This window comes from Pelecanus crispus, chromosome 2 (assembly GCF_030463565.1).
Source record: "Pelecanus crispus isolate bPelCri1 chromosome 2, bPelCri1.pri, whole genome shotgun sequence".
Classification (NCBI taxonomy): domain Eukaryota; kingdom Metazoa; phylum Chordata; class Aves; order Pelecaniformes; family Pelecanidae; genus Pelecanus; species Pelecanus crispus.
Window position 1 is genome coordinate 123174764 of NC_134644.1, and position 19633 is coordinate 123194396.

General features: G+C 39.7%; 1 protein-coding gene across 6 annotated transcripts in view; it reads right to left on the reverse strand.

The window, feature by feature from the left end:
- OSBPL1A (oxysterol binding protein like 1A) overlaps positions 1-19633 on the reverse strand; it is a 79666-nt gene that overhangs the window by 24486 nt on the left and 35547 nt on the right. For all 6 annotated transcript variants that reach the window (XM_075706042.1, XM_075706043.1, XM_075706044.1 and 3 more), the window contains one exon: positions 4472-4634. In XM_075706042.1, the coding sequence (XP_075562157.1) occupies positions 4472-4634 (163 nt within the window). The remainder of the gene's footprint in view (positions 1-4471; positions 4635-19633) is intronic.

The window sequence follows — 19633 nt, forward strand, 5'->3', positions numbered from 1 at the left end:
AGTGATCTTTGAGACAAGACCAGGCTGACTAGGAAGCACTCCAGCTCATGAAACCTGAAGTGTCAAGAGCAACAGTAAAAGCCAGCTACATTTTGCAAGAGTGGGAGAGTAATAGGAAACAGCAGAAGCAATGACAGAAACTTAACTCAAGGGAAGTTCATCTCCTACTGCAACAATTGGTAAGTCTTCAGTTTCAGATAGAAAAGTTTGGCCATTGTATTTGCTTAATAAATACACCTGAGAAAGGTAGTGTTTAACCACTGGCAAGGTTGGGTTTGAATTCTGACCAGGTGTTTCCCATCCCTCTCAGATACTTGAATTCATTCTTTAACTATATTCAAGGCAAGAAGTCCACAGGCAGCAGTGTTCTCACAGAGGTTTTGGAGTATTTTTGGTACATGTTCAAGAATAGCCACTTGACAAACTAGCCTAAACATGGAAGGAAGGGCAGTTAAGTTTCTATGCTTTCATACAATTTTTACATTGAGCTGATAATTGGAGATGAACTAGGAAGTGAGCAAAAGCAACAGAACTACTCTACTACTACTTCTACCATTCAGGAGCATTATTTATAAACACAGCACCCATTAGTGGTACGTAATAGTTGAAGCTGTACTATGACAGATTAGCTTTAGTATAATCTAAATATTCCTGTAGCTAACTAACTGTTTTTATAGTAAGATTGCATCTATGTAAAACCATCAATACCCCCTTCGACACACACAAAAGCTGCGTTTGCAGAAAAACCCACCTCTCATAAAACCCTAAAAGAGAAAAATCAGGACAGTTCTAAGCTTTTCCCAAACTGGGTGTGCAATTTGCATACAACCAGGGAATCTTTTCTGCAAGGCAAAAATCAAGTACCTTCACCCTTTAATTCTTGACCCGCTTAGCCATTTTTCAGCATTGTGGGTGGACTCTGCATTTGTATTCCATTTCCATATGCTTCCTGAGGTCTGCATACTTAATCAAAGCTAATAGCTTTTCCGGCTCTCTAGGAAATGCCATTGGTCTTACCAAATTTTGCTACTTGTTTAGTGCTTCTTCCCTTCCCCAGTTCAGCCCTCCTCCACCTCACCCTGCTTTAAACATAGAAGAGTTTGACACATGTTAAGCACTCAATCCTGAAACCAAGAGCTCTAGCGCTCCATGTGCTACTGAGTTTAATTACACATTTCCACCACTCCCATGATCAGAGGATCAGCACACCAGGAAGTGCTGTTAACTGACCTGTTGCTATCAGAGTACAGAATAACAACACCCTTAACTTCATTTTTCTTAACACTGGATACCATGCTTTGGTAACAAATAACTGCCATTTCCTGCAGGTTCTTCCTTTCATGTTCAGCGTCTACTGCTCTCCCATTGCAGGGATTCCAGGGTTACCACACCAGTCAGAAAGCGTATCACTTAAAAAGAGGAGATACCTCAGCAAATAAACTGCTACTTCAGTAAGCAATCTTACCACATCTTACCTCACCCCAGTTTTGGAAAAGAAAGAGGGTATTTCTGTAATTGTGCCCATGATTTCTACAAACAGGACTACACCACACAGATTTATCAGTGACCAGTTTAGTCTATGCCAACATCAGCAGGTAGCATGGCTCAGCTGGAGCAGATTTACAAGCCAGATAGATGGTGCTGAGGACTTGACACTTGAACTAGATACATTTCTAGTGGTGTCCCCCTCAGATTAGCTCTACTCTCCTACCATGGACTGAGTGTCCAATAGCAACCGGACTGTATCTTCTGATTCAGCTTCATTCAGGAGCCTGGTTCCTGCAATCAGATTGCTCTACAGTATGAATCAGAGCATGGTAAATGAGGACAAGCAGCTGCTGCTGTGAATATATTCTGATACACTTGTTCAAAAACCTGTTTGAAAAGTATTGCATTGCTCTGAATTGTCACAGCTGGTGATAATTCTGTTGAGAGTAAGCAAGCAGAAGTGTCTAATATGCAGACAACATTCTTTCAAAAAAAAAAACAAAACCCTGAACAAAAAGCAGCCGTGGCTGCTTCTTTCAACCTGTCAAGTCAAAGCTAACAATTCTTCAGCTCAAAGTGCAAGCCTAGTTATGCAATACTCTCACTTCTAAACTCAGTCCTACAGTGGAGATTTAAAAATTCAGAGAACTGTAACTAGAAAGAGATGGTATCCTAATAGAAAAGATACCCTCGAAGTAGTGGCATTTTTCCACTGACAGAAATTATAACTTGTCACATCACCATGTTAAAAAACATGGGTGTTTGCTCAATCTCCTATACAGCCTAGTAAGATAATTCATGAATATGTCTATTTATCCAAAATCAATATCATTTAACTTAATAAAATACTATCAGATTGCAAATCAGTTTTATCAAAAGCTTGGAAGACAAAATCCTAGTAGTTTAGGTTTCTGGAGATATAAATTTTTAGCTTTGACAATTAGGCCTAGTCACTACTCTCTGTTATAAAAATATTTACGACCATATTCCCTGTCCCATTAGCCCAAGAAAGAAGACCAACATTCCCAAACTCTGAGCCAGTGTCATACATGCCAGACTCCTCTGCTCTCACTATGTTCTTGTCATACAGACACAAGAAGCTTTCTAGTTGAGATTCCACAGACATGGCAGAAAAGCAAGTGGGTTAGAAAGTATTACCATGATCCCAGTGATTAGTGAAAAAACTCCACCCTAAACCACACCCACAAAAAACTAATGCCTTTTGTGCTTACAGTGGAAGTCATCACATGCATCCAGCAGCCAGGAAAATGTCACATTTCCCTTTCTCTAGCCCCCAAAAAGTCAGAGTGCCCTTCCCCAAACACGTGCCTTCAGAGACAGCAAGGACCCTAATCACTGCAAAGCACTGAATGTGAACAACCTGGAGAAGAGACTCTAACACAAGTCTGATAAAGTTGACAGACAGTCAAGAAAGCAAGTCTGTCCTGGAAAATTACTTAAATTGCAATCGAGATGAATTATGTCAAGTAACTTCTCCTGAAGGAGAGAGAATTGACATACATGTTTTTATGTGGGGGTGTGTATATATATATATACACACACGTGGGTGTGTATATATATCTATCTATATATATGCTCAACAAGTTTCACAGTTACACAAATCCACTCAATGTGATTTGTTTGCAAGCGACAAAAACACTACCTCTCCCAGCTAGAGAGGAGGCTTTGGCCACTTTCATTCAAGAAGATTTAGAGACTGGGTCAGCTAGGAGATGTATAGACTAACAGCTCTTTAAAGCTGAGTATTCTCTCACATACACAAAGCAAGCCTGGCTGGAGAGACTACATTCCAACAGCACCAGATAAACAACTATTCTCTGCTTTGTTACGACAAGCAGAAGAGCCTGAGGCCTTTCAGCAGAATTGTTCTTTAGCTTCTGGTTGAAGAACCTGCTTCTAGTGTTCCTCAATCTCTTCTCCTCCTTGAAGGCTTGATAAATTTGTTACTGTGCCAAGCAGCGAAGTCTGCTGTTGATTTGCTGCGCTCCTGTGCTGGTGCTATACTTGAGCACAGACTCCGCTCTGCCTGTTTTTATTCTCTGCTTAAATTGTGCACTGCAGAACAGCTATCAATGAGTCTGCGAACACTGCTCTTCTCATCTGTCAGAAGCATCAGATACTTTTTCAGCGAGCTGAACTAACCCCATACTTGCTTGTGAAGTATGCCATCACAACCTAATTATCTGCTACAGTTGGACTATATTCACCCTCAAGCTTTTCCAGATCCTTCATAGTTGTAGACAGCTGTGTGCCAGCAGGATCTCTCAGAGCTATTATTGAGCTGCACTATGTACAGCCTCTCTATACAAATCCATGTTGTAATCATCTTGCGCAGCTCAGTTTTCCAAAAATCACTATTTGCATTTTCTGCACATGAAAATATGAAAGATACTAAATTGAAGAGCAGACAGGGAAAGAAAAGATATTTCAGAAACGGACACAGGATTTTGATTCATCCTTTTGTTCCACCTGTGACACTTAAGGTATATAAAAGTGAAATAGAACAAGCCTTTCTTAACCTTATTATCCCTCAAAACTAGGGATTTTTATGGACAGATCTTAACAACAAAATAAAAGAAAAAACATACACCACCATGAAGAAAGCAAGTCAGACGGCTACAAGATACAGTTACATGTCCTAAAATAGGCACCTTAAGTTTTGCTATTTAAAAAAAGGGCGTAGACACCCAAGCAATCAGACCTTTCACGATTGCCCTCTGTTTTTTTAACTTTTTGTCATGCTAGGGTAAACCAACACAATTCTACAGGTGAATTCAGGCAAATTTTTAGAGGCCCACTCATAAAGCACGTGAAGCATTCTCCTAAAATTAGTTCCATGTTAGAAAGGCAGAGATTTCACTTATAGTGAGACTGTTCCCACCCCTTCATTCCCCTCCTGCCCCCAACGCATTCACCACATACGTGCTGGCTACACACTCACATTCTGGACATCATTACTTACCTGAAACAGCATCATAGAACTGCTCTTCGCTGATGATGCTGAGAGGCGGAGACCCCTTAACCAGAGACTGCTCTAGTTCATGGTGTTCGGTAGCTAGCGTCTCTAATGCTTCTGACAAGATCTTGTTTTTCTCCTGCTCATGCTCCAGTTTCAAATTCCTCACCTATAAGTAGATACATGTATGAATAAAATCTCATGTCTCTGAAGAATGTGTAGCTGGAAGCTATTCAGAAAATAGACTCTAATAAATAACTAACTGGCAAACAGCTGGAACCAAAACCACATGGATTAATGAGAATATTACAGTATTTTTGCGATGACAACATTGTTACTCAGCATTTTCAGGAGTTGAGAAATCTGACAAATAAGATCTGACAGTATAAATCACAATTCCACAAGTGAATTCAAGCCACTGAGGGGAAATATTTACAACTCTACTTGGATGACCTTAACTATGGAGTTAGTGATCGGTTTCTACACGCAACAGGCTCCTTGTACAAGTCTGCTCTAATATGGGCCAATCAGCATCATCTAAATTAAATTACAGAGCAAATGTGAATGCCAGCTACAAATAACTGCAACTGAACTACGAGCTGAAAACATTTAACACTGAGGATTACAGAAGGAAGTTAAAGATTCCTCTACCAACTGTTTTAACATCAATATAAACAGCCCTCCCTCCCCATTCCCAAAACAGCTTACAGAGGAGCCAGAATCTGACAAAAAAAAAAAAAGAAAAAAAAAGAAGCAGCCCAGCCACCAGATGGTAGACTTTTTTTTAAGCCCACACATGCAATTGGCTCCAGAGAGGATGATGTTATCTGCATTTTGAGTCCAGGACTAGTAACGGGAGAGCAACATGTCCTTCCTACTTCCTCCTCATTTTTTTTGCTGGTGCTTTCCCACCTCTTCTTTCTGCCAGGGGAGGGGAGAGGGCTGTAACTGAAGGCTCAGGAAAGGGCCTCTACTCCCAGCCCAGCAAGGCTCCAATGTGCTGCTGCTTCTTCAGTCCCTAAACCATGGACTCTTTTCCTTTCTCCCTTCCAGTCCCTTTTTAAAAAGCATCCCCAGCCTCTGCCTTGTCCTCTAGTTTACTCTCAAGGGTCAGTTTACAATGCTAACTCCCCCTACACTAAGAACATGCAAGGACATGACAATTAATCTCTTGGAACAGTTACAGGGACAACTTCCACACTTTCCTAAGCAACTTACACATATACCAACACTACCTCTTTGAGTCTAATTTAAGAACTGTTCATATGTCCTATCTGGTTACATTTTACATTAAAGCTTTACTTTGGAGGCTTCAGCCCCCTCAGTTATAACAACCACTGAAATAGTGGATTCAGGGTCAGGCACAAATGAGGGGGTGCAAATTTAGAGGCCAGAAAGGAGATATTAAAGCAGATTTGCCACTTTCAGAGAAGAGTTTCTATGCTGGCAGGAACATATCCTCTGGAGAAACGTTTATGGAAGAAATTTTCACCCCCTCAGTTGTGCCAAATACTAAATCAGCTGGTTTGACTGCCAGGCTCTGAGTGTAAAGGGGCAATCCAATTAAATGATAATTAAAAGAGTATAAAATTGGGTTGCTAATTGAAAGCAATAAAACCAGCAAGTCACTTACTGTCTAATAGTTTTACCCCGAACAAAATGAAAAAAGTCTGGACTAGTTACTGTCACTTTCATTTAAAGTTCGCTCTGACAGTACCAACGAAGCCAATTACGGCAATGTTTCATACAAATCAGACATGCCACTGCAAAAGATCTGTTACTAAGCAGTTTCTGTGGGGGTTACATTTTGTATGCTATCAAATAGTTAAGGAACTGCCCATTTAGAGAAACGGCATCAGTATTTCACTCTCCTGAGAGAGAGAGGGTGGAGGGCTGAAAATAAAATGGTACTTTTCTTTCTTATTAAACAGCAAAGGGAAACCAGCTATCAAAATGGTATTTTCAATTTTTTTGCAGTATTGAACTAAATGCCTTTATGCTCTAACATTTTGTTTTGATAAATTGAGTGATTTAAATCTTTACCCAAAACCTAACTTTCAGTGTTATTTAACAGCAAATTGAAAGAAAAATCAAAATATATCTAACAAAACCCAGATGAACCTTTTTTTGCATCCTCTAAAAGCACAGTAGTGTGACTAAACAAGCAACAACAGATATAGGCTTAAGACACCATGCCTTGTCCAAATAAGTCTTTTATTGACTTTAAGGTTCCTCTGCCCTATCATAATGTAGAGCTATTCAGAACTACAGAAGGTGTACTAGAAATAAATTCTGGTCTTGGAAAATAAATAGCCAGCTTTACAGTAAGGTTCACTTTTCTGTGTGCTTCCAGGCTTCCTAGCTGCCAAACACTTACTAGGATAACAATTACACACTACTAGTAGGCAATAAAAAAAAAAGCTTTTCATATGTTATATAAGCAGCACACCACTAGCCAGAAGCTAAGGAAAAAATGAAACATGTTTAAGTTTGTTGCTTGTAACCTTTAGAATGTTCATTCACATCTGAATGAACTGGTTTTAAAGCAACCTTAATTCAGTACTTGGGGGCTGGAGATGAAAATCCAATATAAAACTTTTGTCAACAGTACGGAGCTTGTGGGATGGACACACACATTCAGAGCGCCAAGAGGGGGCTCTACAAACCTCTACAGCCTAGTATTTAGTGAAGGGTAAGAGTTTACACTAGCAGCTCTTTGAAGGTAGTGGTCTGGAAATGCTGTCTGTAACTATACTACGTCCTTAAGCACCAAAACATTTCTACAGTGTCAATGTGAGAACTAAAAAGATGGTTCTACTACCATTAGTTGACTGGTTTCACCTGTAGAAAAGCAATGCTTGCAGAGACAAAGCTAATATAACCTTCATGTACTCTACTTAAAAATACAGGTATCACTGGAGAAATAACCTTGTTTGAAATAAGCATACTGTTTATTTAAACACAAAGCAGCAATACCACCATTTTGTCACCCTGTCTTTTATTACTGACAAGATAAATCTCCTAAAACCTTCTTACAGTAATTCGGCTGTAAAGGCAGGATGCTTCAGGTTTCTTTCCCAGAACCACACACTCCATTCTTCCAAGCTTAACAAGAAATATGCGGGCAGATTGGCACTATTTTCAAAGCAGAAGTTTATTGACCAACATAATTGACCATCTGAGTGATAGGTTTTCCCAAAATGTAAGAAGTAGATTGCTGTTGTGCATGATTTTGCCACACATTATTTTTCATTCACGAGACTTGACCAATGATTAAGTTCTGAGGTGAATTATTCCATCTTCCTGGCTATACCACCATCATTTTTGGATATGACACTCCAGCTTTATCCCTTTTCCCAAACTTTTTTCTTCCCCATCCTGTCTTTCTTTAGTATCCCAACACAAAAACAACTGCAAGATTACAGAAGGGAAGGAACCTCCAGACTAGTTTTAAAAATGCTTATTAACACAAAATCTTTAGGATTTATGTATAAAGCAGAAAGATGAGCATAAAGTGGCAAAGAAAACACCCGCTTTCAGAAGCATATGCATTTCAGTCTATTAAACCGGATGCAGACAGACCAACATTTTTCAGTGAAATATCATCTGATTTCATGAAGATGCATTAGCCAAGTACCAGACCATTTTACACAGGGATGCAAATATTTATATAAGGTAGTAAATACCACACCAAAATGATGCAGGTATCGGTGTATACACAGCTCTGGAAATCCAGTCTGAGCATACCCAGGAAAATATCAGAAGGGACATTTTATTGACAGCCTGCATAAGGCACAGCCATGATTTCTGTACCTTTAGTAGTGGTGCCTGAGCTGAGAAAGAGACAGATGGCAGTTCACATCATACTGGGTTCAGCTCCTCATCCTCCAGCTATGGAACGGCTGTCATCTTTTTGATCCCTGTCGCTGGTCCCCGCAATCCAGTGCCACCATCAGCGTTATAAGCTTTCCACTAAGCTTCACAGGGACAGCATCACAGAACACTCTAGCAAGCCTGGAATGAGGCCGGCTGAGCTCCCGATGTTCAACTGGTCAGGCCTCCTACTTTACCCTTCTCAGGAGCTATTCTGCCCAAGAGCAATTACAGTTATCAATAAAGATGGGCTTGTGCTTGCACTGTTAGACAGTTGACAGTTAAGATCAGTCTTGTTTTCATCTCTAAAGAAGAGTATTATTATAGTGAAACTTCAGATTTGTAATTGCTGATGGAAACCAAGCTACTCAATCCTTACAGCTAAAGACACAGCTATGACCTAATACACTGACACAAAACCATCAAGACTTCAGTATCTAGGCCAGCGCAACAATTTTTTTAAAAAAATACTTCTCCAGCTGAAGAGGTTTGCTATCCAAGTTCTGGTAGCTGGTTTCACTTCTGGTTTAACTGAATGAGAATCTGCTTCCAACAGCTTCCCATAAATATTTGAGTCCTTCAGGCTGTAAGCACTGAATCGTGAGTTTAAACAGTAGAATTGAGTTATTTTAGCAGTCAGACCTCTATTTTTTTTTTTTTTTAAAGGAAAGCAACAGGCTATTTGCAGACACTTCTATTGTCTTCCCATGTTATTAGAAATCCTGCTAAGCACAAGAGAATGGTTTAAAAGTTAACTCATTCACTGCATATTACTAGCAGAAATTTCACGTGCCTATTCCAAAATATCAAAAAGCTTATCCGTGTCTAACAAACACTAATCCCATTCCTTTCTATACCCTCAGCATCCATGAGGTAGGTGGGAGACTAGTAACATGCACCAAACCACTAGTTTTCTTTTCCCCCTTCTTTAAAGCCTGAAGCCTCGACTATATTGGCACAGCCTGTAACCAAGGCTTCTCCATCATCCTGAACACATCTCAGTACAATACACAAAATACTTGCTTTGTTTGGTGCTGGATTCTTTTAATTTGAATTAAAGCCCAACAACAGTGGCACTTTTGTGGGGTAGGAAAGGGTCACACCACTGTATGCCCAGCTAATAAATGATCATCTCAGCAATATGCTATTGCAGCTGCAAGTAAATCCTAAAACCAACACACAGCAAGCAAGGCACAGAACAAACACAGACACCTCAACAATATATAGGGCTACCTACCTTTAACATTACAATAGTGAACTGAAAGACATATACCTTAGCTTTAGGTTCTCCTGGACTGAGGGAGAGAAAAAAGACAGACTTCAAAACACTGCAGTGTGATTTAGTTGAATTCTACTTTCACAAGCACTCAACTTCAGTGTTAGGAATAAGAATGTCCAAAATATGCAGACTTTCGAGTGGTGTAGGAAGGAAGAACTACCTCTTTCACATAGCAACCATCAGGGGATCTGAAGCCAGACTCTGCAGGAACGTCAGTACGCTGTGTACGAATTCCACTCTGCAGTAAGCCGAGTGCAGGAAAGCAGCCTATGCCACTGCCTCACCAATGCCTCTGACTACTCAGTCACATTTTGGTTTTCAAAACGAATGGCTTTGTCCAACTGCCACAGAAATTCCACCCTCTCAAAAACTTAACTGCTTATGGGACATTTGCCATGAAGCACAGACACAAGGTACAAGTTTTCAGTAGCAAGCTAAGGGCTAGTCTAATACTTGGCTGGAAATCATAGAATCATTTAGGCTGGAAAAGACCTTGATGATCTTAAAGCCCAACCACTAACCTAACACTACCAAGTCCACCACTAAACCAATTAAGGGTAGAGTAATGATTAATTTCATGTTTCCTGGCTTGGTGGCTGGATTATTTTTAAATGAAAGTAAAAACTAGGAATCATTAAGGTTGGAAAGGACCTCTAAGATCATCAGTCCAACCATCAACCCAACACCACCATGCCCCAAAGTGCCACATCTACCTGGTTTTTGAATGCCTCCAGGGATGGTGATTCCACCATCTCTCTGGGCAGCCTGTTCCAATGCTTGACCACTCTTTCCATGAAGAAATTTTTCCTAAATTAACATATAACCAAGGAATTAGAAAAATGCTGCTATAGTAGAACTGACAGTTTTCTGTGGACATCTCCTGACATTTAGAAATGTAATCCTGCTTTCTGTAACAAAGTAATTGCCAATCAAACCTGCCATTTATTTCACACTACATCTGTTTATATGAAACTGTTAGTTTCCAGGATCAGCTAATCCAACAGGACATACTATCCTGAAAGACAGAACCTACAAAGTTCTATGTTGTAACACATTACACCATGGAAAACTACTCACAGGAAGCACTGGGAATCCAAAGCGAGGATTCTTTCCCTTTTTCTGTGATCTTCACACCAAACAAAAACCCCTACCAAAAAATTGAGGCTGACAGTGCAAATCACAACCTCAGTGCAGACAGTTTGATATGTACACTGTTTGTCTATTCTAACAGACAAGCTCACATAGTTGCAATTTTGCTGTTAGTACAATACAGTCCCTATTGCTAGCACCTCCTTGTATAAGCCAGTTCTTTGTGATGACCAGTTTAAACTAGTGCTGAGTAAATCTGCTATTCTTTTACATTTAATGTAGAATGAGAACTACTTAGTTTTGAGAAGAGACAGGTCTGCCTCCATGTCTTGAACAAAACCAGCCTTTTCATTTCATCATGGAAGAAGTGTCAAGACTTTGAGTATCTTCCCTGAAGCGTATCTGTTTAGTAACGGAACAGTTCTATATATTTTGTTAGCTAACTTTGAACCATGCTACTGCAGCACCAGTTCTACAAATATAGAATCATAGAATTGTTTAGGTTGGAAAAGACCTTTAAGATCACCCAGTCTGCTACCTAGAATAGGATTAAACTGTTGCTTAAACTGCTACTGAAATGAAAACTGAAACCAGTTGCTCTCATGTGGAGTTCTCACAGTTTTGACCACGTTTGAGCTTCAACAGAGGAAGTTTTCCGGAAAGAAAAGAAATGAAAAAAGGCTTGATTTTTACCTCTACTCATGGGACTTAACTCCCACTAAGCACACATTAGTATATGATATGAATATGTATAATCCTGCTTTTCTCCTAACCCTCCCTGCCTCCACCCCGCAAAAAACGGGAATAGTTTTATTTTATGTTTCTTTGCAAGCACACCTCAGGTATTTGAAGTACTAGAGAAAGGGACGAGTGCCTTATGAATACTCCTATGATACATCATAAAACTGCAAGTGTGACAGCTCACATTAAAGCAAAACCAAAGTGTTCCCAAACAGATGCAATCGGTTTCATGAACATATCACTAGATTCCTAAAGGCCTAAAGCATGTAAATATTTTATACAAAACTTTCAGAGTTCTTACCTGTTTACACATAGGCCTTTCCACACAGAGTCCCCCTGCTGACTCACCACTCCCCATCACCATCAACCACAAGGAACTTGTGACAAACATCTGCTATCTTAACATATGTTAAGGCCTTGTATCATAACTCTTCTTTGCTGGAGCAAACTAGCTCTTGTAAACTTCATCATAGTCTTGGTTCACCCCAGGGTACAGAGGACTAATCCAAAAGAGTCATACTTTACTTCAACCACTGTTTCTTGCTTAGGTTTTCTCTCTCTCTGTGCTATAAGCTTAGTATTTACTCGACTTCAAAGATCTATCAGCTCTCTAGTCAAAAATAGAATAGTTACATAGCATTTGCCAGTGACTTGAACTACTGCTAGCGCAACTACTGAAATGCAAAACAAGATGTGATCAGTTAATCAAGGAGGTAAGCTGAGCTCACCGATGATAAGTAAAGTGTTACTTACTGTATCACAAGACAGCATCAGTCTTCATCTCAGAGGTCTGGCCAGCTGACTCTACAGCTACAGCATCAGAGTACTATATCTTACAGAGATCATCAAATTCAAAAGATTAAAAAAAAACCTCAGCAGGCTAACATAACACTTTGCTTTCTGTCAGACCCATATACAGGAAACATCACTAATAAAGTTCCTTTTTGTACAAAGGCTGAAAGACCCCCATACACACAAGCAAATCCCATACATACCAATTTGAAGTCCTAGTAATCTATTCACTTACATCCTAACTCAATGCCTATAAAAGAAACCAAAGACTTTGTAAATCAAGTCATAAGACTCTGCCTCAATCATTCCCCAGATGAACACAAGGATTCATTGTTAGTCAACTACAAACGTTCACCTCAAAAGTTCAAGAGGAGGAGTTTAACAGGGCTGATTTGGAAAGGCTACATTTCATTCTTCTGAGTACAGAGTTATACTATTTCCCTATATTTGATAATAAAGTTCTGCTAATGAAGGAAAGGACCCGATGGGATCATTAAACTTAGAAAGAGATGATGGAACCACCACTAGAAGTAAGAGCCAAGCTATTGTCCACACAGAAGAAACTCAGACTTTGGCAGAATCATGTCAACACAGACAGACATCAAGGCAGTAAGAGAACTGTTATTCAAGAGAAGAGACGGAGATAGTGAGAGCAGTCGGCACTCTTCTTCCAACATACAAGTCTATTATAAAAATTTGCAATCCAAGACTGTCTGGATTAACAGTTTAGGAACTATCTACATGCTAGGGACAAAGACTGTTTGCCTCCCACCTTTCCTCCTAAGACACTAACATTTCCTCCTCATCATGGAGCTCACTGCCTTCCTTCCCCTCTCCTGTTTCCACATTTGGCTATGTCAAAGTTTGTTTATTCAGAGGCTGATGAAGCACTGCAGTTTTAACCAGCAGAGAATGTCGCAGTTCTGAGCCAAGAACCCATCTAGGGGTGCAAGAACAAACTGCAAAGACTTCATTTCTGATTGCAGATTAGAAGGATAGTTTTGGCTTAAAAGCTTGGGTTTAAGCTTTTCTATCAGGGAAACTGCTTTCTTCAGAGTGATTCTGCACTGGTCAAGACTTAACAGAGCTTTTTCTGGTTTGTTTCTAAAGTGAGACTTAATGGCAATTCCAAGTCTTCCTCTCAGAAGTGTTTGGTTTTTATATTTTACTTAGACAACTTAACTGTGAACTGATAAATCTCATGAAGTTTACTTAGATTTGAGAGCTGCAGAAGTAGCCAGTTTCCAGAGTGCATTCTGTCCCTACTCATGTTCCACTATTGTAATAATGATTAGTCAAGTATCAGGAGTTCAAACAAAAGGCTTTCTGATTTTGTCATTTTCTGTTAAGCATTGTTTCTATTCTGAGAAAAGCTGAAATTAAATACGGCTGCTATTCACATTTGCCAATAGCTTATGCCAAAATAAGCTGGGACTGAATGACATCAGCAGCAACGTACATGTTTGGGAAGCTCATTTCAAGCTGCAGAGCTACAAGATTACCAGAAAAAAACCACACCCCAAAAATATTTTGCTGCCCTAGGGAGACTAAGCATCTCTTTCCTCAGAGGCATATGCCACAAGCAGCCTTACCCAAACTAGGGTCTCATTCAAGCAGATATATTATAGGGATGCCAACAGGACTAGAACAGTATATTGCTACATGTTTTCAGATCTGGCAGGGACTTTTTTGGCGTCTTTTCCCTTTGAGAGACTCTGGGCATCTTTGAAGTTTGCTAGTCTCACAAACAGAGAGACCAGACTTTAAGATGCAAGGGTTCTTAAGAACTCACACAGGAAACATTTCCTTTTTATTCTTAAGGACTACTTTGAAAATAGATCTTAAGGCAGTTTTGATCTAGCTACTTCCCTTAAGTATTTCTCTGTATACACCACTGATTACTTTGATCAATCCCTTTGTATCCCCTCCCCCACACTTCTTCCCAGTTGGATCACAGCAATAATGCATGTATTAATGTTTTCTCTTTTGAAGCAACTATCATGTTTTTGCCATGTTTTTGTTGGCTCTTACTGGCTTACTAGTGCTGCTATACAACTGGACATGTTGTTGACTCAGAGTGAAACCAGCTTCCTATTAAGAAATTAACATTTCTGAAGCCGGTTGTCTGTTCTACAAGGTCTGCACTGGGAATCGTGTTAATTATTTATGAAGAATAACTGACAGGTTTTTTTTATGAAAGCAACTCAAAACCAAACATGCATGCTGTACAGTTGTTCTGCATTTATGAAAAACTGAGATGTCTTATTTGTGTGTTTTTATTTTGGATGCTAACTGAACTAGTTAAAAATGAAAAAAGTTGAACTTCTACATAGGCCAGAATTTGGCAGTGAGTTTCACAATACAATGCTGGAGTTCTGATCTCCAAACCAAATCCACCTTGGAAAGCATTCTCATTTACTATAACCCAGAACAGGCTCTTCCCAACTTTCCAATATTAAAGAATCAGACTTCACAGACAGACACAAATGCAGAAATCCCACTTCTACTTCAGATTTTAGAAGGACTTGCAGCATTAAGAAGTTTGGCTCTTAGGGATGATTTTCCCCTGAGACAGTTTTGACCTTACCCGTAAGCAGGCAACAGCCGGCAGACATCAGCTAGGTCCTGGGTAGGCTAATAAGACATTTCCTGAAATTAGAGTGCAATGTACCGAAGTTCATCCTGCAGTTAGGGCAGACAGATAACTATGCTGTGGGCTATGGAAATCCAAATTGAAAGTTCACAACCTTAGATCAAATTAGCAAAAAGATATCTGCATATTGAGAATGAAATCTGAAATACTGCCTACGGTTTTTATTTTTGTCAGAAATAATTGCTAGAGTCTAAAACCACTACAATTATCCCAAAATATGATACCTACTGATATATTACAAGGAGACATTACAGAACACCATCACTGCCATGCAGAACAGCTAAATAATCCAAATATTCTCACTCAGTGGAACAGATCTTCTCTCCTTACGAATGATCTCAAACATTTTTACCTTTATCTGGCGGGTGGGGTTTTTTTTTGTTGTCTTTTTTTTTACTTTGTTGCAAGAATTCAGCTGTTACCCATTGCTACTCAGATCCTTCTTGTGCAAAAACTAACTAAAGATGAAATTAGTAGATAAAACAAGCCTGCTTCTCCCTGAGATACGTACTTAATACTGTAACAAAGCTACTTACTGATAAATCTTCTCTTATATTACTTCCCAAGATGCAATCCAGTAGCATCTACAATTCAGAGGAAGAAGTGGTCCCAGTTTAAACTTCTAGTAAGCTCTTTTATGAACTTCTCCAATAAAAACCACTGGCTGCTAGAATAAGACTAGAAGGTAGATTTGACAAAAGTCTAAGTCTAAAGGAACACCCAGAGTTCTCCCCACCTCAACCTGAAGAAGGATCTGACAGCCTGGAGTGACATGTCATTTTTTAGATTCAATAAATTATGTGGGAACAAAGACAATAGTAAACACTGACTATATGCTATCAGCTGATCTGTGACACATGGTTCCCTGAAATTGTCTAAGGCTCCTATACTGGACTGCCTCTTAAGTACTGTGTGGATGTCTGAGGGCTGTTCAGGCTAGAAGAGATGTCTCGGGGCCGGATCTCATCAATCTACATAAATACCTGAAAGGAAGGTGCAAAGGCAACAGAACCAGGCTCTTCTCAGTGGTGCCCACTGACAGGACAAGAGGTAATGGGCACAAGCTGAAACACAGGAGATCCCCTCTGAACATCAAGAAAAACTTGTTTACTGTGAGGGTGACTGAGCACTGGCACAAGTAGCCCAGAGATGTTGAGGAGTGTCCATCCTTCGAGGTACTCAAAAGTGGTCTGGACACAGTCCTGGGCAACCAGCTCTAGGTGGCTCTGCATGAGCAAGGGGGTTGGACCAGAGGACCTCCAGAGGTCCCTTCCAAACTCAATCATTTTGTTGTTCTGTGAGATTAGAGTTTAACCCTTAGCCTGAAATGCTGCTTCAGAGCTGGAGGAGGTACAGGTCAGACAAAACTAGATTTCTGCTATCCATAGGCACACATGCAACCATCTAAGGTTTCAAGCTGTCTTAAAGGCTCAGCCAGCTCATCTTCACCTCAATTTGATTTGTCTGACCTTGCAGCAAGGTGTTTCACTGGAACAACAGACAATCCAATCTGCATGCAGAGCACAGAATATTTCCATAATTGATAGTCTTGTTGGCATTTCTAGAAAGGCATAAACTACTGACATATATGGATTACCACATTACCTAGAGGAGCTGTACCATTATCTTGACAACTTAAGATTATTCCCCACAACAATAAAATCCTCATGTATGACTCTGCTCCATTAGTTCATGTCTTTCAGTTCAAACCCTCCAAGTTCCTGCAGATGCTCTTCTGCTACGGTAGACCTGCGCAAGGCCTAGAGGTTGATGCTCTGGCCAATTAAGCAACATTTCCAGACAGGGCAAGAGTTGTTTTGTTCTCCCTACCCTTTCTCCCACCATAGCTCTCGACTCAAAAAAAGAGACCTGCAATAGCGACACTATTAAATTTCAAGATTAATAGGAAGCTGTAATTCTATTCAAGGGTCAAACAACACATCTAAACGAGCTTATGTCATGGAAGCAGTGTAGCTTTGGCAGCACAAAACTCTCCGAAGCAAATGAAAAAGTTTATAGTCTGCTTCTGTGACTAAACCGTTCTACTCCTATGCTAAGTACCCCTACATTATGATGCACACTGCAGACTTCCTTCAAACAGGCACGCTTTAAAGCCATTCTCAAAGTCTCCTAGTGTACCTATGGATCCAAGAGTTATTGTATTGATGTCTAAGTTTTAACACTAATAATATAGCAGTGACAAGTACGAGAGGAGGGAAAACATTCCTATTCAAAACCACTGAGTCCACCTTACAAGCAGCTTAACACAAAGCTATGCAAGCAAAGTTAAGCACATTGCAGGTGTCACTCCCAAATGCATTCTATAAAGAAGAGATATTCAGATGAGGACTATCCTTACATCAAAACTGGCCATCCTTCACGATATTCACAACAAATGGATACACTTTATTTGTAAGAGGCCCTCTATCTTACCACTCTTTTGCAGCAACATTCAGCTCAGCTATTTACTATAAATGGAGCATCATTTGCTTTGTGTGTGCTTATCAGCTATCTTTATAGGATAGCATAGGCCTGCACTTCCCATTTGTACATAACACTGAACACATTTATTGTTAAAGTATGTTACTGACGTGTTTAAAAAGGGGTGATGTCAAGAACAATACAAGCACTCTGGAGAAAGAGGTTACTAACATTCCTTGATGACCAGGCCTGGCATGTACCTTCAAGGAAAACTAATACCAGTGATTTATTTTCAGTACATAAACACTTTCTAAACACAGCCCATTTACCAGTTCTAGTGATAACCTCAGTGACTCAGCATTATATAAACGCATTTCTTCACCCGACAGCACAGCAAGCAGAGATAACACACTTCTGTATATTAATATTAAAACCAAAAAAGCTTTTAAAGTCACTGGCAGTCTGGGGGAGAGAGAGGCCAACAAGTACATGTTTGGTTCATGAGATTAAAAATCAGACAAGAGGTCAAATTCCACAATGGCTTACCTCTATTATAAAAATGGTATCAGCTGTGAGGAGTCATTGAATAAAAAAAGTGAAAAAAGCCATTTTGGTTGAAAAGCCATGATTGTGGCCATGTGAAGTAAAAAAAAAAAAAGACAACACACTCTCCCCCATACACTAGTACTGCCTAAATGGGAGATCATCCATTTTACTCTTCATAGCTAGAAGACCCCTCTATTTCATGGAACCAGAAGTGACTAAAATACACCAACTAAAAACACAAAGAACAGCAGAAAAGTTTAGACTCAGTGAACCTCCTTTATTCAAGGAACAGCTAAACAATTGCACATGGACAGCCTACTAGGTCATAAGGCAAGAGATCTGACATCACTGACATTGAAGGAGGTCAAATAAAACATACCAAAAATCCCATCACATGGTAAACTTAAGATGATTTGACAACAGTTAAGTGACACAAAGTCTTAAGTTACTTATGCTACTCAGAGACAGTGTCTTTAAAACAACTTCACACAAACCATATGAGTAATAGAAAGTTAAATATCATAACTCCCTCAAAAGCACGTATTAATAACCAGTACTGGACAGGCTACATGAAATTTGTTTTTCCTATATGTAGAAATAATTTTTTTATTATTATTCTAACAAACTAGCTTTTATCAGCTTTACAAGGAAAAGGCACTATAAAAAAAACCCCTGAGTTTCAAGAAAGAAAGGCCAAGAAGGAGAATACATCTCCAGAGAATTAGTAAATGCACGTGACTGCAGTTACCCAGTTCAGCATTCTGATATTTTATGCATCTGAGAGACAAAACCATACCACTCAGCCAGACTGTCACTGCAGTCAAGTATCTCACACACCCGCATCCAAAATCCCAGCAAAGCTGACAAGTATGGTGCTATGCACAGAGGTTCAGCCTTAAATCCTGGTTTTTGCTGCTTCATTTTTTTCCTGATATGCTACCAGTGCTTAGCTGACAATACATTGGCTGTCTGGGAGCTAGCAAGTTTTAGAACTCTGTTCATTCATTCTTCCAAAACACAGATACACATTAAGCCAGAACAGTGGAAACAAGCTGATCAGCTTTACATACCATTATGAAATCACAATGACACTAGAAGGATAAAAGTGTGCACACTTCTTACTCCAGTTTGTTTTCCAAGCATGACAGAGAGGAAAACAAACAATATCCTTATAGTAGTAAGTAGCAAGAACACAAAAAGAAAATTTCATTGTTATGTATTTCTTTTTTGTTCCTCTCTATCAGCTTACACAGACAAGAGCACCATTTTTCAAATACATTCACAGAAAACAGAATTGCTAATTCCTATTTTAGAAGCTTACTATATGAAATGCTATTTCATTAAACTTGATTGCTGCTTGATCCTTCCTCCCTGCAGCCTCAGCTAAGCCCCTTTTCTCCATGTTTTTACAGTAAAAAAATAAAATCCATAAACAAGTCAAAGACAAGACCTCAGAAGTAAACCTCAGAGCAAGAGCTGCAGAAGCCCAGTAAGAAGGGGTCTCATTTCACACCAGTACGTTTTTACACTGTGTTTCCCCAGAGGCCCACAGACGATTCCAAGTTAGTTTACACAAGGCTGCTTAACAACTGCCAAGAAAAAACAAACAAAAAAACCCAACCCCCCCAAAAAAACCCCTGAAACAGAACTATAAGCCAAGCTTTGAAAAAGCACTAATCCACTCTGGAAAGTGCAAGAACAGGTTAGTAGTGTGCTTTGAGCTGGGCAATGCAGTACCCAGTGGAGAACACCTTCAGACAAGTTGTGTGACCGG